This window comes from Ptychodera flava, chromosome 10 (genome assembly GCF_041260155.1).
Source record: "Ptychodera flava strain L36383 chromosome 10, AS_Pfla_20210202, whole genome shotgun sequence".
Taxonomy (NCBI): Eukaryota; Metazoa; Hemichordata; class Enteropneusta; family Ptychoderidae; genus Ptychodera; species Ptychodera flava.
Window position 1 is genome coordinate 23,975,661 of NC_091937.1, and position 22,033 is coordinate 23,997,693.

At 36.8% G+C, this 22,033-nt stretch overlaps 1 protein-coding gene across 3 annotated transcripts in view; it reads left to right on the plus strand.

Moving 5' to 3' along the window:
* Positions 1–22,033, plus strand: part of LOC139142294 (radixin-like) — a 44,421-nt gene that overhangs the window by 3,579 nt on the left and 18,809 nt on the right. For all 3 annotated transcript variants that reach the window (XR_011554349.1, XM_070712184.1, XM_070712185.1), the window contains exons 4-6: positions 11,575–11,670; positions 18,477–18,581; positions 20,975–21,144. Coding sequence is in view for 2 of the 3 variants with exons in the window: in XM_070712184.1 (XP_070568285.1) it covers positions 11,575–11,670; positions 18,477–18,581; positions 20,975–21,144 (371 nt within the window). In the remaining variant the exon portion in view is untranslated. The remainder of the gene's footprint in view (positions 1–11,574; positions 11,671–18,476; positions 18,582–20,974; positions 21,145–22,033) is intronic.

A 22,033-nucleotide genomic window follows, 5' to 3' on the forward strand; every position in this document is an offset into this window, starting at 1 on the left:
CAGACATTGTTTTATCACAGATTCTGCTTGGCCTGGACAATATCGTAACAGAACCATTGCGTATCAGCATTTCAGGGGGACCTAATTTGTAATTTCATTAGCCCATTGATTTATGTGATAGCAACATTTACATGACCTTTGGCAGTAATAAATAACTGTCTAGTCTGCCAAAGAAAACTTTCAGAAAATGGGAGTCTGATAACCAGGTTCAGTTGATTTAAAATTTCACACAGTCTTGGTGTGTTCAGATCGTCATTGCTTTTCACCTGTACAGGTGTGCAGTCAAAGTGACAAAATTTTAAGCTACATGACCCATTGTAAAGAGACCCCCCTGGGAACTGCTGCATGTAACCAATGAGCACCAAGTATGTTATCTTTATGGCCAGGTCAGCTTTGGATTACGTCGCGTTGCCAAACTTGTAGTCGTTTTCAGTTCTCGGTGGCACGTAATCAAAAACATCCAGTACCTGCAGTTCTTGGAAGGGACAAGTGCTGCAACGTGTGATTATATTTTTATGACTTTTGTTTATTCATCATACCCTACATGCAAAGTGTTGAAATATATGGTGAGAGCCTCACAGGCACAATACATTCTGTACAGTGTGCAGTGTAATTGTTGACAGATCTGTTATAGTCTGCAGGTTGTAGTCTGGATAGGCATTCACACACACACACACACACACACACACACACACACACAGAGGCTGTACTGACAAGATGAATGTGGGCCTTGTGAATATAATTGTTTTGCAGTAGAACAAGAATCGGTACTTTCCTGAAGAACAAAACTGATGATAAAGGCATAAAAACTTACATCTAAAGGAGCTTTGAAAGTAAAATGAGCAGATTCCCACCTCATGGTCACTATGGTGTAAATGTACTGTGGTTGTGGCATTTTGTCTGCAACTCTAAAATTTTCTTAACCCTAGCGCGGTATTACTATATTGTCCGTATGGGACGGTATATTTTAAGAGTGGTTCACACTGTGGTTCTGCAGAGGTTCTGCAGCCTACCCTTCCACAAAAGAGTTCACAACTCACATTAAAAGATATGTGTGACAGGTGTACCATGCACATTTTGATAGACATGTCATAAATTACAGGGTAAAATAGATAAACCATATCGCTTTGTTGATGATATTACATATATGGATAACTGTCAGCCTTCTGATTCATATCAAGGAATCATAAAGAACAAACAAGTTTTAAACTTTCTGTTTAGATTTTTGGAAATGTCAATTCAGTTTATCAGAAAATGTTGAAAAAGAATTCCATGACAAAAAGAAACTATTATTTGTATATTTGTGTGCATTCAAAGTGGTCAGTTAGTGTTTGGTACCACGTTTTTGTCATTTACACTGTCAACATGACATCATATCCAAAACATTTCAATTGTTGTGAATAATTTTTCCATATAGTGGACTTTGATAATTGCAGATGAAAATGCAAAGATTATTTTAGATCGAGTCCACAGTGATCAGGATTATTGTCAAATAATTTTTTTTTTTTTGAGGTTAATGAAGCAGTTTGTAATTTAATATTAAACAAAGTGATGATGCTGCAAGCTTTAGTCATCGTCTTCTGAAGCAAAACTAGCAGATAATTTTCTTTTCACTCAGATTTTAATGCATTCTGCTCAAGGTATCTCAAAATACAAAAGTACTTGCATTATGAAGTGTATTTATTGTCATCGGTACTTGCTCAAAATCTCAAAGAGATACAAATTCAAGTACAAAAGCTCTTGCAATGTGAAGTGTTGTGTTGCTTTCCGTTCAAGATTGAGAGTACTGATGAGCATCCAATGACTCATTAAACGGAACTTGCTGTCTATATTTTGCAGTAAGGTTATTGTGAACTGGGCAAGCTTTCGTCAGACAACAGTAACCCCATGGGAGCAAGAGGCCGCCATGAAGTGAATAAATTTTCATAATCCGGGTCTGGCTGCATGTACTGGTACTTCAAGTGTTACAGCTAGGCCACAATCCTTCTACTCATACCAAATATATAACACAATACTTTTTTATTTGCAAAATGAAAAAAAAAGAAGTTTTTTAATCTCAAAACAAATGAAACTAAGTGTTGTTAGTTTGTCGGTAAATTCAGGAAAAAGATTGATGTGAAATGTTGTTGAAAGAGACAAACCAACGTGTTATAATAAAGTGTCTTGCCTTCCTTAAGTAGTCTGTGTTAGAATGTGAAGAACTGTTGTTGGATTAAAATTACCACATCTACAGTAGGTATGATTTCATGGGGAAGTTTTACACTGTGCTATAGCAGTTGTGTTAAAAGCAGAAATTTGAGCTGTTGATGGTCAGACTGGGAGCAGCTTGTCTTTCTGTGTGTTTTAGGGGTGGTTGTAGAGCGAATGTTTACAGACATTTCCTGTTGCAGCAATGGCTTCGTTGTTCAGACGGAATGCTCAGGGAATGAATAATTAAGGGAACATGTATAATATCCGTGCTCTTTCCTGGTTTCCAGCAGGAAGCAACATCAAAACACAGGACAGGTGGACATAATAGATGTCCTAGAGTGGAGGAAATGATCGAGCTGAGGAACTTGATGTAATAGTTTGTCTGAATTCCAGTCAAAAATAATTACAAAAATGAGCAGATTTTGGGTAAACTTAACGATTTGAACAATGTTTGAATTTAATGTTGGAATTATTTGTATGCAATGGGTGGTATAGTATTTCCTCGTTTATATATAGCATGTTCATTTATGCTTTCTGTGACGTCAACAAATGTTTCATTGTGATCCTCTATTCATTAAATTCCATAGAAACAGATTTAATTTCTCTGTCACTTCCGTGAAGTGCATATACTTTCCCCCAACTGTACATGAAACTTTTGATCTGGAAGTAAAACTCAAAATAATCAAGTGTAGCTTTCTTTTAATACGAACTTAGTGTGGAAATGTTCTGATCTTCTGCTAAGTCAGTCTTTTGGAATATTTTTTTATTCTGTTTTACGGCCATATGACATCCACAAACTAAGAATTCAAGTTTGTAACCTCACATTGTGTGCAATTTAGGTATTTCACAACTAAACATGTGTAATCAGACCCTGAGATGGTTTTTCAATGGATGAGTATTTAACTCAAAGTTGTGGCGGATACTCTGGAATGCAGAGTAACTGCAAATTAATTAGTGAGCTTTAAATAAACTCAACCTTGTAATTTATTAATTAGAGAGAAAAGGATAATTTAGGTTGTTTCTGATGAATGAAAAACTAAAATTGTGCAAATTGTAGTTCTTTACTAGTATTGTAGACGGTAACTGTGATAGGACCAATAAAGCAACCATGAAAGAAATGGTAGCACACAATACAGAACCGTTTAAGTTTCTAAATCGAACTGAAAACGTTGCTGTATGTCTGTCAGATATGTAGACTTGAGCCTGTATACCAGCTCGCTTGATCTGTTCAGTCCTATATGATTGAATTTTTTGAAGACATGATCAGAACGCAAGGTGTTTCCTTCTGCCAAGTACCTTTGGCTTTCTCATAGCATGCTGATACACCTACATGTACCAGTCTGTTCAATAAATTAAGAATGATAAAAGTTTAAAACAAACATTCCAAGTATGTAAATTCCTAAATACTGATAGTGTGGACTATTATAAACCCCCTTTACTGCTATTTGCCTCCATATTAGTCCAACTTTGATGTAGAAAACAAAAGGGCTGCACCAAATTTTCATGGCGAACCTTTCACCACCATGGTTTAGCCCAACGCTATATTGATATAATAGTGTGTGTGGACCTGTTGGCAGTGGACTGGTGATGAACAGGTTGTTAAAACCAAATGGATACAAAATTGCCCTTGCAGTCACATGGTACTGTACTGTGTTTAGTCAAGTGAAGGACTTTGGTCCACCATTTAGATTATCAGAACAGGGGACGTGGGCATGGCAGTATATGTACTAAAGTCTGTCCCGATATCATGAGGATATCATGAGGTTATAGTTTCGCTCATTCCACTAATGTGGCATTTATCGCTACAGCTCTTGGCTACAGTGTGGCAGATAAAAAGTCTAGACAACATACTTGCATAATTAGGAGAAACGACTGCACTGTACCAGTCGAATTTGGTAGCTGTCAAAATTATATAATTTTCAACACTATTGTATCTGGATATCACATGATATATACTGTCAGAATTTGGCCAATCAGCTTTGGCTATCTCGTATCGATATCAAAAACCATTTGATATGCTTATCATATGTCTGGGCAAGGTTGGCTGTAGGGGAGCTGTAAATGAGTAAAAGTTGATATTTGACTTCTCGTAAAACCAATTTTAATATCTCCTTAAGAGGGTGTCGTAAACCTGGAGTGACAATTCACTTGTGTCAAAGGTCAGAATAAAGGCATTCCATTGGTTAATGTCTGTGAGCAAAGTTGTGTGAACATGTTTTAAAGGCATGCTTTCCAAGAGTGCTAAATTGATTTCAGGTAATTTGCTTTTGCAAAATGGGACAGTATGGTTTGCAAATAGCAATCTAAAAATCTCCAAACGCAGAAAGGGAAATGTATTTAGCTCTAGTCTGAGGATACAAGCCCTGTTGTGAAATGCAGTATTGATGCAGATTTACATACTTATTGAACTTCATCATGAGATACTTAAGTGTCACTACAGAAAAATTAGTCTCAAATATTCATTGACGGAATGTGAGAATGAAATTTTCCGTAGAGATAGTGGTCATTGTTGATGAAGTCTCTTGACAGAAAATTTTTTTTCAAGAATCACTCTGAAGTATTATGCAAGGAGACTTATACAGTATACTTGAACAGAAGCAGCATTTGTTGAGTGGCAAAACATGATTTCTAACGCAATTATAAAATGATTACATGTAAGGGTGAGAGAAGCCCCGCTACTCAGGTTCTTCAAAATTTTACTTGGCACTGTGCACCAATTGTGTATTTAAACAAGGAATTCTGTTGATGGATACACTAATAACTAGTAAAGGTATGGCTGTAAAATGGCAACAGTACAATAAATTTTTTTCGTCGACCTTTGACCCAAAGTTGTGATAGGGAAAGTTAATTGAGGTGATGTTGCTGCCTTGCCTTTCCCACCTGCACCTTTCATTTCTGTCACCAGTAACTTAGAAATGTAGCTTAAAAGAATTACAGAGTCAGGTGATGAACCCGATTTTTAAACCAAGTTCTTCACCTTTGTGTTTTACTGATAACTCTTGTGAACTTGCCTGCCCAGTTTAACTGTATTTGTCAGCAAATATCAAGGTGTGTCGTCTGTGCACAGGGTCTCATATGGAGCAAGCTAGCCTATCTCAAATCCTGGCAACAGTTCTTGTTATCTTGATAAGCAGTGTCAATCTTCTGGACAGGCGACTAAATTGACAGAGGTGCATCTTTTACTATTGAAACATATCGGCATTATCTTAGTGGAATATCTGTGTGTGCCAAAGTCTAGGTCATAGGTCTATGCTGCGTTCTTTCACAGTATCAAGGTAAAGGAGCCCCTCCCTCCCCCCCCCTCCTCCTCCGGTGAAAGGTCCCTTCGTCTCCTCCTTTCCAGAAAGAAAGTTTATTAGAACTGTGATGTACATGACTCATGTACAGATGTCGTTATATTTAATTTTATTCATGTCTACCAAAACACATTGGACAATGTCACAACTGCTATTTCTTAAACTGTTTATTTTTTAAATTGGAACTCATTTGATAAAGATCTGTGACAATTAACTGTACATGTTGACTGACCTGATCAAAATGTTTATATGTTATAGATCCCTCTTTTTAAGGAAGGTGGAAATTCTACTAGAATCACAATTTAGAGTATTTTACTATAAAATATTTAAAGAATTGACTCAATTCATATACATGTATCATGAAGTTTTAGGGTTCATCGTGAATCGCATTTGTTAGGATCTCTGTGTATTCACATTCTTTGTACAGCCTACAACATCATGTATATTTTTATCAGTTCTCAAAGGCACCGCTCCAAGATAACAAACACAGCGCTTGTAGTGTGACTAAAGAGTGCACAAGGCAGGGTTATTTGGACTCACCTCCGGCCAGTGAAGTGTGTATTTACAGTAGGTGATATCTGTCAGATAAGAATTGGCAAGGTGAAATTAGGGTGTACTGTTCAATGTGTACAAATTCCCAAAATTTAATGTATGTAAATGTTTCATATGTACATGTATGTTATCACAGTAAAGGCATTGATGATGGGCCCAAGCCAAACAGGCTTGGGGCCCCAGTTGTGTTTGCAAGAGTTCAAATTTCTTAAAAAATCTTCTCCTCTACAACCAAAGACCTATTTGAGCTGAAATTTTGCTCATGTAATCATACTGTAGATGTGAGTAGTTTCAAGTTTGAGAAAGGCACTTCAATTAGTCTCGTAGTTTGGTGGGCATATTTCCAATAGTAAAAAACCGAGGATAAACATGAAATGATATTAAAAAATCATCTTCATCAGCACCGACAGACTTTGAGTTCGGTACCAACACTTTTTGCTTGATTGTTAAGCTATCTGCTGTAGCTCATTCTTGCAACCATGGCAATGGCTTGAGCCTGCCAATGCTGCTTGCAGTTTTAATTTTTTGGAGAGTATCCACCAAAAAAGGAATCTTTTAGTACAGTATAAAATGTACAGAAGGGGTCACATCATAGCTCGTGTAGGCTTTCTGCTGGTTTATCGTGCACGTCCCTACACCAATGTATAAATACTATAGTGTGTAGCTTACCAACTGAACCTGGACATGGTCATGTGTTATTGCACACAACAAAGTCAACAGCAATTATAATTTGGCATTATGTTAATCACATATGTACGTTTTTGTATGAATTGTATGTCAAGCAAATGGTTTTCTAATGTTCATAATTTCAGGATTGTACATCATCAAGAATAGTTACCATTTGACAAAGCTGCATATTCTTAACTAGAATGTTGCTAAAGAAGATAACAATTTTTGCTGTTTAATTTTTATCAAGAGAGCCTGTTCAGTGTTAGTTTAGCTGTGAAACATTACTATGTCCATGCCAAAACTTGGTGAAAATGTGTACCAGACAGATAGATAGAGATATTAGACTGATAAATGATTTCAATATGCCAGACAATATGATGACTGCATATTAATAGACTTGCATTAGATAACCCACTATACCAGCTGCTGTTCACTTCGACACCTGCTCTGGTGTAGACAGGTTAATGTTTACTGCTTTTTGCTCAGTAAAATGAATTTCATATACCCCGGTATCTTTCAAAAGTTAGGATTTCTCTATTAGTTTCATATGTTCCGGTTTCCCGTAGGCTTGACATATCAAGCACTTGTGAATTTTTCATGAATTTAAGATTTGTGTACTAGTTCTTATGGAAACTTTGTAATTGAATCCCACTTGAAAGGGTGATACATTCAGAGTTGGAGTAGTGCTTTAGCCAGCTGTTATTCAATACATGGGTGTAGAGCAGACATTTGTTTGTGTTGGTGTTCCATGGTGTTGAGAACAAGCATTAGAGTGTACACGCAATGGAATCATGCTTGAGTGTGTGTGTATGTAAATAGGTGGTCCCCAGGTAAACTTTGGACCGTGATTCAGAGCTTGCTAATACCACAATCAAACTATGTTCACTCAGTTATATAAATACCAATATTCACAACATTTAACATTTTGGGAGAAAAAACTCCCGTTTTTAAAAGCATATTTCATATATGTAAATAGGTGGTCCCCAGGTAAACTTTGGACCGTGATTCAGAGCTTGCTAATACCACAATCAAACCATGTTCACCCAGTTATATAAATACCAATATTCATAACATTTAACATTTTGGGAGAAAAAATTCCTGTTTTTAAAAACATATTTCCCTGTAATTAATAATAGGACTTTGTCATTACATGAAATTACTTCTCAATTGTGGAAAATTTGAAAAAATTCCACAATTTTTATAATGTATTCCCTGATATTTTTAGGGCACATTTTATTAACGTGAAGTGTTTCTCATCTGTTGAATTTTTGAAAATTATTTATATAAAAACTGTAAGATAGGGAAAACATACGGAGGCTGAGAAAGTATCTGTACAACACATTGACTGAAAGCAAAGACTCGTGCCTGACCATCAGTGTTTCGAAACACATGATATAAATAGAAATTGAAACATATATCATTTTGCTGTACACTGTGTAGTCATGGTTAGCAATTACCTCATTCACTACTGTGGTTTTGATCCAGACCCTTTGTTTTGCATTGTAATATTTGACCTCTACTCAGGGAAATGGGGTTGAAAGACTTAACCTGTTCACCCCTAATGCCTTGTGAACAGGTCCATAATCACCATTGGCAACAATGGGTTCAGGCCAAACCATTGCTGTGAAAGGGATGTGCAGTTGGTGTTGCTACCAGTATACAGCCAAGCTGTTGAACTCGGTGATGAATCAGAATTTGTCACTGGACGTGTTTAACATTTAAGTGTGATACTCAATTCAAAATACTAAGTGGATCACTGCATTCTTCAAAGCATAGCACTGACTTACATGTATTTAGGGCATATATGAAAACAAGCAAACTCCACCCCGTGTAAAAATAAAAGCCGGAAGGCAGAGTTGATCTGCAATGTTACCTATAATCTTAAGTCAAACATCTGTTGTGGTATTGATACATCAAGGTAGACCCTTGTATACCTGTTACCTGTACTTTGCATTTTCTCTTCCTCTTTACATAAATAAATTTGCATTTATTTTTAATGAAAGTCCAGTTGTGTGTGGTTGGAGACAGTACTTCTCGGGCTAATGTGACCTGACTGATTTACGTTGGCTTGTGTTTCATTTCTGAATACTTCAACCTATTCAAATTTTGTCACGTTTGTGGATCGACCTTTACTTTGTTCCCAAGATGCAGCATGTAGCCTTATGGGGTTGAATTATCGTTAACCTTTCGAGCCATGCTTGTTCTATTTTCGTTCCATATTTCAAGACGTCATAGCAAGCAACTTTTTCTTTTTGCACGAATGCACAACAAGAACTGTACCAGCAGAAAAGCTGTGCTGTAATGAAATGCTGTTGTTTCACTGGCCATGCTCTCAAATTACTCTGCGTGGGTTGCGATGTCAGTTCAGCAGGGCTGTCACAGACACCAGCTAGGCCAACTGCTGTTTACGGTTACACATGCACACATTTAGTCTCCAAGTGAAAGTATAAACTTACTGGGTATTGTGAAGGTTTCTGACATTTTTGATATTGTAAGTATTAATATGCAATGAAAGTAAAGGTCATTTCGAAGAAATACATCAATTTTATTCTCTTCTGAAATGGTTTCTGTTTATGAAGATTTCTTACTTCCTTTTGAAAATCTGTGAGATTGCTGATCAGTCTTGGCATTTCATTTGATATTCAAAGAGGAAAATGTCAGTTCCACGCATCGTTTCACCAAAATATTGACAGTTTGTGTACACAGGTCCATAGTTAATATAGACAGCAATAAGGTTTGGCAGCACCACGGCAGCGAAAGCGTTGAGAATTTCATTCCATCCTATAGTAGCCATTTACTGTCAAAATCATTTTCATCCAATGGATCACCCAATATGCAAATAATCGTGCATTCAATCAATGGTGCAATCTTTGTCCACTTCTGCCACTCCAGCTCGTAAATGTGTCCCTATTGATTTTTTTCACCTCTGGTCACTTTTAATGGTTCATTGACCTAACAATGTGAAACAGAACAATGGAATATTTATTTGCATATAGTCACTTATGAGAGATACTGTTCAAATCACACATTATGTTATAAAATACATGGAAAGCTTAGTTTTATTGTCAGCCAGACAAACAGTATTTTGAACTTTGGTCATACATTGCTTTGCTTTGAATGAGATATTTTATTGAGATTCTATTTTGTGACTATTTGCCTTTTTAAAGTGACGGATACAAACAGCAGTCATAGAATACTCTTTTGATAATGCGGCAGATCATAAATTCATGACAGAGAAAAGGAAACTGTAGTTGTAAAGCTTTGCCTCGCATGGCATTTTAAGCAGCTCTAAAATTTAACCCATCCGGAATGAATGATAAAAGCTGGTCTGAGTCATTCCATCACAGTAACTGTCTTGTACAGCTATCCATATCAACTCTGGGTTCCAGACACTTTGGAAATTTGATCCGTTGGATGTCTAAGCCAACTGCATCGTTTTCATTTTAGCTAGAAGGTCATAAACCTTACAGGGATCCTTAAGTTTGTGTAAAAATAGCACAACAAAATGAGAAGTCTGTCCTTAGAAAGACAAAAGTGCAGAGAAAAAGCTTGGGTTATTTTTAGAAACAAGAAGTCCATTTTTTTCAAAGATTATTGTGCTCTTGGTAAACAAAGAACTGTCTGAAGTACAGTTTGTAATCGTGCAAAAACTCTGGACTGAACTAGGACAGTTTTTACTTCCAGCACTGGATCACATATGTCCTCTCTTCATGATGAGCCAGTCTTCTGTCTGTGTTTGGTGTGGACTGGCTAATCTAATACCGGTATTGTACTAGTGTGAACATTTGAGAATAACAGTACAGCAGAGAGAAATTTTTTTAAGAAACTTCCAAAATTCAGAATATCGGAGCAAATGCCTCATGCACCTCAGGAAATCCTCAGCTACCATTTCAATTACCCAGGGTCCATAATTTAATAAATACGAAGGGATGGAGAAGTTAGACCCCATGACCTACAGCAACTATTGATTCATGAAAGAATTCACGGAATGCAGATACTGGATTTGAATACTGTGCTGTTATGTCAGCATTTCCGAAGATAAAAATAAAAAAAGCTTTTGATTTATTTCGTAATGGGTTGATCTTTGATTTCAAGAGACACAATGACAAGGTCAGAGATGACAAGACGATAGACGTATTGTTTTCTTGATCATGAGCTGGAAAATATATATCGTTTTGAGATTAGTATTTTCTAATCATTGTTAACAAATCAGCGGTAAATTTGCAAAAGCTGACATTATGACCTTTCTTAAGCAAATGATAATGCTGGGGGTTTTTGGACCATTTTGAAGACACGTAATAAGTTTACCATGCACAACTGATTTGAAACCATCCCACATTAATGGTTGATAATAATCATCATCGTTTGATTTGCAAAATCAAATACTAATTTCCATAAATGAATGCTATAATGTTAAGTTGCAAGCAGTTTGATGATCGTGAACAAAAGTTGTATCAAAGAACAAAGTGAAATTCCCAGCTGCCCATCTTAAAAATCAGTCACCTTGTGTGAGTCAAGTTTGAAAATTGACCAGGGTCAAAGGTCATCACAGCATATCAATGGTGTCCAGTGATGAACTTGGCTCCATTTTGATCTTGTCGAAATTGGCTCTGTAAAATATGGTTTGCATTTTTTTTCTCTGTTTGTTGATACTAGTTCTGCGCCACTGGACGATTGTCCAATGTAACTGCATGGCGTATTTCATAAAATGTAAACTTTAAAATGCTCAAACAGTGATACAGAATGTGCTCATCCTTGCAAGTCAAATTTATCCATCGACATCCCCCTTCCCAATCTACCCCTAACGGTTCGCGGTTTAAGTCAGTATCTCATCACAGTTTTTGTTTCTATTTTTTGTCTCCTACAGGTGGTCAAAACAATAGGTGTTCGTGAAATCTGGTACTTTGGACTGCAGTATGTAGATAGTAAAGGTTACTCTACATGGCTGAAGCTCAACAAAAAGGTGAGTGCTGATGAAAAAGACTGATAATTGCTGAAATACCAGTCATCACTTGTACACAGTTTTCTGTGTATGCAAGATTCCGTATGGTATCACTGTGCCTGTTTTTCTTTCTTCAGCCTCAGGGTTTAACAAATCCAGTGGTCCGAGATCTGAGATTGGCAAAGTTTTGCTTAGTAGAGCAATATTTTCACAATTTCGCTAGTCCAAGAATTGTATGATAATGACTGTATACTATAATGCAGGACTTACAAGCTAGATTGCTGCATTGTATCTCTTTCTTTGACAATATTTCTCTAGACCCCCATGTACTGAGTGGATTTGCTCACCCCTGTACTTATACAAGCAGGGTTGGAAATGTACAGGGCTTTGCAATCAGACTCTTCTCAGTTCATGATATGTAAAGTATGACTAGGCAAGCATACATAGTACAAACATGCAGTATATATACACACACAAGTGTACTGTTATTGGTGCCAGAGATATTTAGATACCTTCATAAATAATTATTCAGTAAAACCTGTCCACTTAGGAGAACACCTTTGGCAATATTCCAAGTGTCTCTATAATACAGAGGACCCCTTAATATGCAGTACAGTGCATTTGGCTTGAAAAAAGTCTGTCCTTTACTGAGCAGGTGGTCTTGTCCGTGAGGCACCAGTAATGATAATAGAACTACTTCCACATACAAATGTGTGGATTGACAAAGATAGAACAGAACATGTATTTAATATGAGCCATGCCTTGGAAACAAGAGACTACGGTAACTCATCTGTTTATGTATCTAGTAGTGCACAGTTAACAGTAAGTTACGCCAAGCCTTGAATGACAGTGCAAATTTCCTGTCCAGATTTTGACTTTTAATACACAGACTTATAGAATTTCTTGTGTTTCACAACAACCTCTGCCACATCATCGAACAATACCTGAATTTATGATCTTCTGAGTGTAAGGGCAAAAATAGCTTATTTTGTAATCTGGTTGTTGGACCACTACCTTTTAATAATTTTACACGTTTGCTCACTAGATAGTTTAAACACCTTTACCTACTTCCCTTTCAGTGTCTCATCAATTGATATATCACACAATTTTTAACACTAGTTGTAAATATTAACAAAAACATTTCAAATAAATGGTATTTAAAGAATTTGGCAGAGCTGAGTGCATAGCATGTAGTTAGGCGTGTTCTCGCTTGCTGCTCGGTGCACAGAATGTGTAATCTGGCATTAGCAGTTTAAAAATAAAGTTTATTTTTTTTATAATCAATTAATCATAATTTAATGACAGCATTTCCTCACTACCGAGTAGTTATGTTTACCCTTCTCCTTCACAAGGTTCTTTCTTTTCTAGTGCTTGAGCAAAATCATCCCGCAGGTCTGAAAATAAAACCTGTCAGGCAAGCCTGAAAATCAATTTAAATCAAAAATTACTCAGAGAACAGGTGGATAGGCCTTCATGCTGCCCCAGAAAGTATACCTGCTGTTTAATTTTTAAAGAAAATTTTTGCTGGTAGGAAAGACTTGTTCAGACTATTGGTAGATCTACCGTAAAGTTTATCTTGTGATATGCGAGATACTTGGGTATCTCAAATTCACAAGAATGAGGCCGGAGTGTATTTCAGGGTATTTCATGGTGTCGGAAAGTTATGAACAAAATTGAAATTGCCTTAAACTCAACCACTTTCTGAAACACAAGCAGTGGTTTTCAGGCAAAAATGATATTAGAACTAATTACTAGTTACAGTTTGTGATGAGATTGGAAACCATGGCAACAGAGGAGGGGAGGGGTGCCAATCAGTAGTGTTTTGCAATGACTCATAGTGGGAGTGATACATAAAATGATTACAGTTTAAACCAACGGGCACAAAACTTCTAGAGTTCTGTACTGACATTGTATATTTCTCCCTGGCCCCAATATTTATAATCACTAGCTAACTAATTTTTTATCTCTCTGTTGTGTGCATATACTGTTACAGGACATACAAATGTCCACCCACTCAATATTGCAATTGTGCCATTGTTTTTACTGAAGAGTGGGCCAGCACGAATTATGATTCAAAATATCGCCTGCAAGGCTGATGTGAAAGTTACGGCATGCATACAGTGCCCTTATCCAGTAGACTGATTTTCCTGTTTCCCCTGATTCCCTGTAAATAGGTCCACAATCACCAATGATAACAATTGTTTTGGGCCAAACCATGGCGGTGAAAGGGTTAACTATCAGTGTGACGGAAAGTCTTGTTGTGTGTGAATCTTTTTGCTGCTGCCCAAAACACCTCCAAAATATTAGATGTTCAATTTAAAAGAAATTACAATATGAAGATCTGTGTTGGTCTGTCAAAAGAAGACTTCCATGTTTAGACAGCAACATTCAAAAATATCATGTATAGTCATTTTCAGTGTAAAGTTTGCTGTTTACCACAGTTATTCCATGACACACCAGACATGTGACATGTAGTTCAAAACAATTTACAACATTGATTTTTATTTTGGTATTTTAAAAATAAATACATAGTGCAAGGTTTTAGGCCAATGAATATTTCCGTTGATAATGACTCGTCAGATGATTTGCATATTCATACAAGGCTCATCGGTATATACCAAATGTGTAAATAAATATAATTATTTAGGAAATTGAGTATTAAATGAAAGTGAACCTCCGTATTCAAAACTACTGGTGGGCGTTATATGGAAGACTTGTCAAATCAACCGAAACATGTGGGAGGTAGTTTGAACTGCAAGGTTATCGGATGGTGAACACACTCTGGTCTGAAATTCAACCTTTGCTATCATTAACTGTGTATCACCAGTAGATAGAGGATGCACACCCACTGTGACACCCCACCACTGTATAGGTACTGTGTCTAGGTTGCCACTGAAGAGATAGCTGGGTCTTCCCCAGACGGATTATTGATCTCCTTTGTGAAATAGATACTCTATTGAATTACTGCTTCGTGTTCCGACGACATTGTCTTTTCTATTCACCTTCAGAATACACTTTGAAGTGGTAAATTTTAGCCGCTAAATTCCATTTATAATATTGTCTTGAAGTGGAAATTGAATTTAGGCACAAGCATATCAAAACATGCATTGATTAGAATCACTGAATATGCCTACACATAATATCAGCGCCAGTCCCAGTGAGACATTCATATTATTTCTTCAATAGTGTCATTAGAATAATCCACTAATCTGTGGCCACAGGTAAAATACCAGTGTCTATCAGGTTTTAAGTTCAGGCAGCTTGCCAAAAAGTGCTTACTATATAAATAGTAACTTAAGGTGTAGCAGTATTGAATGACAACAGTGTAATTTTGGAATGTATTTGCTGCAAGGTGTGAGATTTGACTGGGGTCTGCTTGCTGTTTTGTTTTGATTAGCAGCAATAAAAATATATTGAAGGTACTGGATGAATTTCTTTGCCAAAAGTTGTTGAAATTAATTAATCCTTTATATATTATGTGATATCATTATCTGCCAGTTTCAATTTTGTATTTGTTTTATAGTTTTATCTGAAGCCTTTTTGTGCGTAGTTTCATGATAAAAAAAAGTATGTCATTTGGCAAAAGTTAACTTGGGGACAGTAGATTTCACTAAATTTGGAACCATCAGATAAGTTTTGTTTTCTTGTCGGTCTTCAATTTTTTGTTTTAGAATGTGCCATGGGGACAGATGTTCAGACTCCCAAACTTTTACAAAACATTTTTAGTCTACTAGATGTGGAAGCTCATTTTGAAGCTCATTGAGCAAGGAAAGTTTTGGGCTGATGTGCAGCGTCTCGGAAGCTGATATCCAATTGGATGGCTGAACCTTACTGTTATAATTAAATAATACAAAAAGACTCCCTAAGTTGCTGTGAATACTGACAATCGACCAATCAGATATAACCTTCCGAGCACACTGCACATCAGCAGAAAGTTTTCACCGGCTTGTTTTTGTGAAAATCAGCTTATTTGAAAATCGAAAATTTCATTTTTTCGCGTAGAGTTAACACAGGTATGGCCATCATATTGAATTTCAAGTGTCGGCAAATACCGGGTAATGTGTTTCTTCAGTATCATGATTTTATTCTTGATTTCAAAAGTGAATGGTTTAATGTTTGCTTGAGGAAAGTTTGGGCAAAAGATTTTAAGTCTTAATTTCAAGGCCCTAACTACCGTCATACATTTAAATGTGAAAGGATAGAACAACATTAAAGAATTTTAGATTTTTTCAATGAAAGATTTATTTTTTTCTCAAAATGTGAAAATTTTTTTCCCCCCAAAAATGTGAAAGATACCAATGTTCATGTAATACTGGTCAACCATATTCCTCCCCAAAGTTAATAATTTAGTGTTCCTTCCCTTGCTAATGTTTGAGAAAGTTCAGTAAAAACTTAAAAACGTACATGAATTGACAGATTGACAAAGATAAGATAAAAAGTAGATAATATTTGGAATTGATACATAAATTGATTGATAGATTTATTGACGGGTAGATAAATAGATAGATAGATAGGTCCATATCATGTTCTTGCCAATGAATTTTCTCAAATGATTCTTACATTAACTAAAATATTGGTATGAGGTGTAGAAGTTAGTGAGTTCCCAGAATGCACTCCTACTGTGGAAAAATTCACTTGTATTTACACGTCAGAACAGAACTGACCTTCCAAAACTGATTGTCATGGGATTACCATGGTAACAGATTGTTTCCAACTGTATAGTAAAGTGGACAGAGCTGTAGGGGTGACCACAATCTAGTAACAGTGAAACATGAAGGAGAAAAGAATGTCTAAAAAGGGAAGAACAAGGGCATAGCAGCCACAAATGGGCAGGCAGTGTATAGCATTAATGGAGTGTACTCCATTGTAATTTGTCACCCAGGCTGCAAAGGTGAACCCCATACTTGGCCAGATAACAATTGCCCTGTTGATAATGGGGACTGGAATAATGACCATATAAGGTGCGAAGGCATTCAGTGGAGGTCACACTTCGCATACCTGGCCGTACAACAGTATGTTTTATCCCGGATAGAACTAGCTCGTCAGGCCCATATTCATTTTAAATCAGTTTGAAGAATATGTTAATAGCGTCCAAAATGGGCTTGTATTATTTTTAACCACCACAGGGTACATGCGCAGTGCAGGGGAGAAGTAATTTCATTGAGAAGTAAAACTGCCGCCTGTTTCTTTGTGCTGACTTTTACCTGCTGTTTCACCTTGAAAATTGGGTCACGCAAAATTACAAGGTCCAGTGGTGGTCCTTTTATGTTCTTGCTTCTTTTGTAGTGCGAGTCCCCTGGCCATGAAAAGCAGTAACAGGCAGGTTGCATTCTACAATCAACTGAGTTTCTTTGTTACAGTTTTGGTGTTCAAAGACATCTGGGTGAACTCTTGTTGCTTTTCAAATATGTCATCAGAATTTTGTATAGGTGTGTATTTGATATCTCAAAACTTGTGAAATATATGCGGTCAGATTTTATATATGCTGTCAGGCTGTCCCCGCATCCACAAAAGAGTTATCATGTAGTTTCAGAGCATTGAGAAAGTAGAATTGTTTGTGGATCAAGATAAAAAAACTCAAAACAGAAAATATGATGATGTGAAACTTCACATGTCCTAGTTAACAGGAAAACATTTAACAGCATAAGTTTCTTTTCACTTCAGTGATTATTGTAAATACATAGAAAAGAAAGCATGTACGCAGTAAAGTGATCAGTCTTCAGCATTTTACTGTAACAGGATCTGTCAGGATTTCTTGTCTTCATGGCCAATCATGTGTTGCTTGGTGTCACAGCTAATTTTAGTTCAGTCCAAATGACAATCCTTTGAAGAAGCATGTCAAAAAGGGAATAAAAAATATCAACAAATCTGTACCTATCATTTGAAAACCGCTGAATAGAGGACTCTCACTATAGACTCTACAAAGTAATTTGCATACATAGTTTGTTGTAGGTCACCTGACCCAGAAGTACTGTGCTTGTACAGTACGTGTTCTGGTTCTGCAATCCACATTAGGATGCCATGAACTCTCCTAAAATGAGTCATTTAGGGCAGTTTACATGTATGCTGTCATTGAGAAAAGTGCATTAATTTGATGAATAGCATCTAATCTGCAGAAAGATAACCCAAGTTTCTTCTGAGGCCGTCTACCGATACTGTTATATATCACTCCAAAGGTACACTGATAATAACGCATTCACAACAATGAACATTGATCAGTGTACCATGATTCTGTCTGTTTTGGCCACTTTTAACCCCTAGCAAGTCTCTTTCACCCACATTACATTCTCTCCTCATGTATTTTGAATTTTCACCCAGAACATCATCAAACACACAGCTAATAAAATACCTCCATTCAACTGTAGTAGGCTGGTCAGAATATGTCTTTCCTTTCCACGTCTTTGCCCTGTGTATTGGTACACAATTTTTGAACAATTGGGCTGGACAAAGAATCTGAAAAAAGGGGTGTCCTGTTGTTTATTTGAATAGTATACATCTCTGGTAAACCTAAAATCAGAGTTATATATAGGTAATAGTACCTAAAGAGTCTTTAAAGTGATGTATAAGTGTTACAGGTATCTGTTTTAGAGGTGTGCATGTGGTCAAGAAAAGGTTGGCGCCCCCTTTCCCCCCAACAGAAAGTGACAGACATATGGACCTATTCGTTGATTGTGACACTGCTGTTTATTTGGTTCTGAACTGCGTTCAAATATCAGCTCATGTGCACGCTTTATTGATACAACAAAACACTATTGGTGTAATGCTTGGCTGAGTTGAGAAAAAAGGTGATATTTCAACCCAATCTTCCCGTTCATTTTTTCCCACAGGTACTCAGTCAAGATGTACGCAAAGAGTCACCACTGCAATTTAAATTTAGGGCCAAGTTTTATCCAGAAGATGTGGCCGAAGAACTTATCCAAGAAGTTACAAAGGTAAGACTTATAAGCAAGCTACAGAGAAAGCTGGCTTGTTATGAGGGGTGAGCATTGTGAAAATTACCGTGGGTGATAGATATATAATGTACTCAGCCCTCATAAAGAGTTTTCACAATGCTTAGAGTAGCCATTAACTGCCTTCACTCAATCAGCAAAGACAGGTGACTTTAACATGATAACGATGAAGCTTGACGTTTGTAAAGCTGTGCAGGTAATAAAAATCCTAGGCTTTCTCCTCGGATGACTCATTGTCAAAAAAGAGGTAGATAAATAGTGCTATTGCCCTGTGGCAACTCATTATTGCCCTGGTGCAGGTCATACTGTGTGCCTTTTAAATGGCATCTCTAACAAAGCAGGAAAACAATTGTGTGTATGTTAGGGAGGTCTGTCTTATGAGACAAATATTTTTTCCCAACTGAGAACCTGTTAGGTGTGATGTGGATGTCCTGGTACTTACATACATCATGTTCAGCTCGCTTTCAAATTTTAGTACAAACGCAGTGTTTTCAGTTGCCAAGTTGAGCCTCCATGAAGGGGGAGAGGGGGATCAAATATTTATGACAATAGGCAAGGTGCAATCATCATTGTCAACTTGGTAGAAAAAAATTGTGTTGGCTTATGAGGTTTAAGAAATCTTTGCAACCAACTTCAAGTTTGCCGTAGGTAAAATGCAAAATGCAATATTATGCTACACTAGGATATGATCACATGTGAAAAAACGCTATGCTAGAGGCACAAATAAATGATGGAGGATGTAGCACTTAGTATTAAGTACTTCCTCACATCAGTGATCTGTTAAAATTATAACCCACTTAATGAAATTCCTCAGGCTGTTTTGATCTATCAAAGATGAGCATATACTCACTAACTGCAGGCCTTGCGGGAAGCATTGACCCAACACACAATACATATCTTGCAAATGGCAGTGCACACATTTGACGAAACAATCATTCCTAAAACAGATGTGGACACTGCTTCACATAACGGATATCTCATTCTTGCTAAACAGCCGTGCACATTGCAACTTCAACATTTCTTAAAATAGCTTTATATTTGTTAAATATTGAAGGTTAAATTTTCATAGGAATAGCTGTGTTTGGCGGTGTCACTTACATGTAAAGTTTTAAGTTGCAAAACGTGGAATGTAGAATCTGTACTTACTGTCTTGTCCTGAATACATTGTAAGCATCAGATGACACTAGTAAGATTAATTAAACCCTCTCACTGCCAAACCTTTAGACACCCCCTCCCCGTGTTCTCAGTGGAATGGATGAATCTGTACACAGGGAACTTAGAAGAAGTGGTGAAATTCCAAATTTAATGATTAAGGTGGCATGCAGTCATTTCACAGCTAGCTTCTTGTCAAATTATTATGCTTTCTGTCTCCCTTACTTTTCATGTCTTCTTCCCTTTAAATTTTCCACCCAAGTATTACCAGTCCACGGACTTTAGTTTAAGTACCTCATCCCCCCCCCCCCCCCCCCCCCAATACAATGTTGATTGATCAGTTCAATCACCGAAATAGCATATTTATTTATACTTTTCACTTAACAAGATGGTCAGCTGAACAGTTTCTGTTGTCCTTGCTGTACATATGTTTACATCTCAGCCACATTATCCTTGCCAGAAAAGTATATTTAGACATTCCAAGTATGTTTGAAGGGAATTGCCCAATTAGGTCCACATCTCAATATGTTTAGTCTGTTTTCCAAGGTAAAAGCATGAAACCCAAGATAATCTTGAAAACCTGCCTGTGTGTTCCTCTATCTTAGAAGAGACCTCATGTAGTAAAATTTTAACATCTGTATAAACTCAGACAGCTCAGTTCTGTCAATGTTCGATTTTAGTCTCTCTGCTAGCAGGGCTAGTGAACCATCAGATGTTTTCTATCTATTGCTGCAAAGCAGATAAATTGCTCATGATTTCACTCAGAATAAAAACAAATCTACCTCAGTATCTGTAATTTTAGGCTTTGGTTAAAGGGGACTATAGCAGTAACCTTTGAAAATATTTGTATTCATTTTTGTTCTGTGAAGCAAATACATTTTCTCATCCTTCTCTGACGAGTATGTTTTAAAACAAGTGTACACTATAGTAACCATGCCAGCACAACTGTTGTGTACAATAGACAACACCACTCTGTAATGAATTCTAGTCGAAACTAAAATACAGTTACACAATCATGGAAATTATGTACATATAGACTGTAAGCCCAAGTTGAACACTACACATTTCAACAAGATTTTTGCAAGACAAGAAAATGCACTTTGTAAACGGAACAAAAAATACCAAAAATCACTTCAAAAGTTAAGAGTTATAACAGCACTGTAAAGAAATGGCTGCTTTTGTGTACGTTTCAACTAACAACTTCACTTCCTCACACATTTCAGCGCCTGTTCTTCCTCCAAATAAAAGAAGCCATTCTCACAGATGAGGTGTACTGCCCACCGGAGACCTCAGTCTTGTTATCATCTTACGCTGTGCAAGCCAAGTATGGAGATTATAATCAAGAAACGCAAAAATCTGGTTTCCTTGCAAATGATAGATTATTACCCCAGAGGTAGGTGCTGGTTTTGTCTCACCAGTGATCAGAAAGTAATGCTGAAATAAAATAGCTTGAAATCGAGGGGAATTGCATCAAACGTCATTGCTGCTGTCACTTCTTTACACTGCATAGCTGGCCAGAACTATTCTAATCCAGTTATATTGCTTGTAGAATAGTCCAAGCTATCAAAAACTTGTTTGCTATTATGCAAACATGGTGTGATTTTGGGACGTCTTTGACATCCTCTTGCATGAAAAGTGGTTGCAACATTTATGATTAAAATAACTATTTCAAAATTTTCAAAAATTGAAAATGTTAAAAGTGATACATCTCAACACTTCAAATTTTGACATCTTTAGCAAAGACAGTATGTATGTGTATATGTTTGTGTAGGTGCAGTAAGTATTTGTAGATTTTTTAAAAGTTTTACAGAGATGTGTTTTGAGGAAAGTCAACAAAGTTGTCTCCAATGCATGGATATATTTAGTTCCCTCTAAGGAAGAAAGATGATCTATTTGTGGGAAGTCAATGGTGCAAACGGATCAAAATCCAATGTAGAGATCCAGTCCTGCCCTCTCCAGGGGAAGTAAAGACCATAACATGATTGTGTAATAGACTGACCTATCTTACATTGGATTTTAATCAGACTGGTCAGTGTCCGGTACCCAGGGAGATATATTCACGTAACTCTCTAAGAAAAAGAGCTATTTAGCAAATCGTCGCAGTAGAGTGTATAACCTTTTCCTGCCAAGTCCATATTTCACCACCAGGTCAAGATGGTTAAAATTAATGAAACACAACATATTCCATATGGTGTATTTTAACATAATACTGTACATTTGGAAGCTGTTGAAAACATAAATACTGTAAACTTGATTTTTTTGGACTAAAGATGCTATAACAT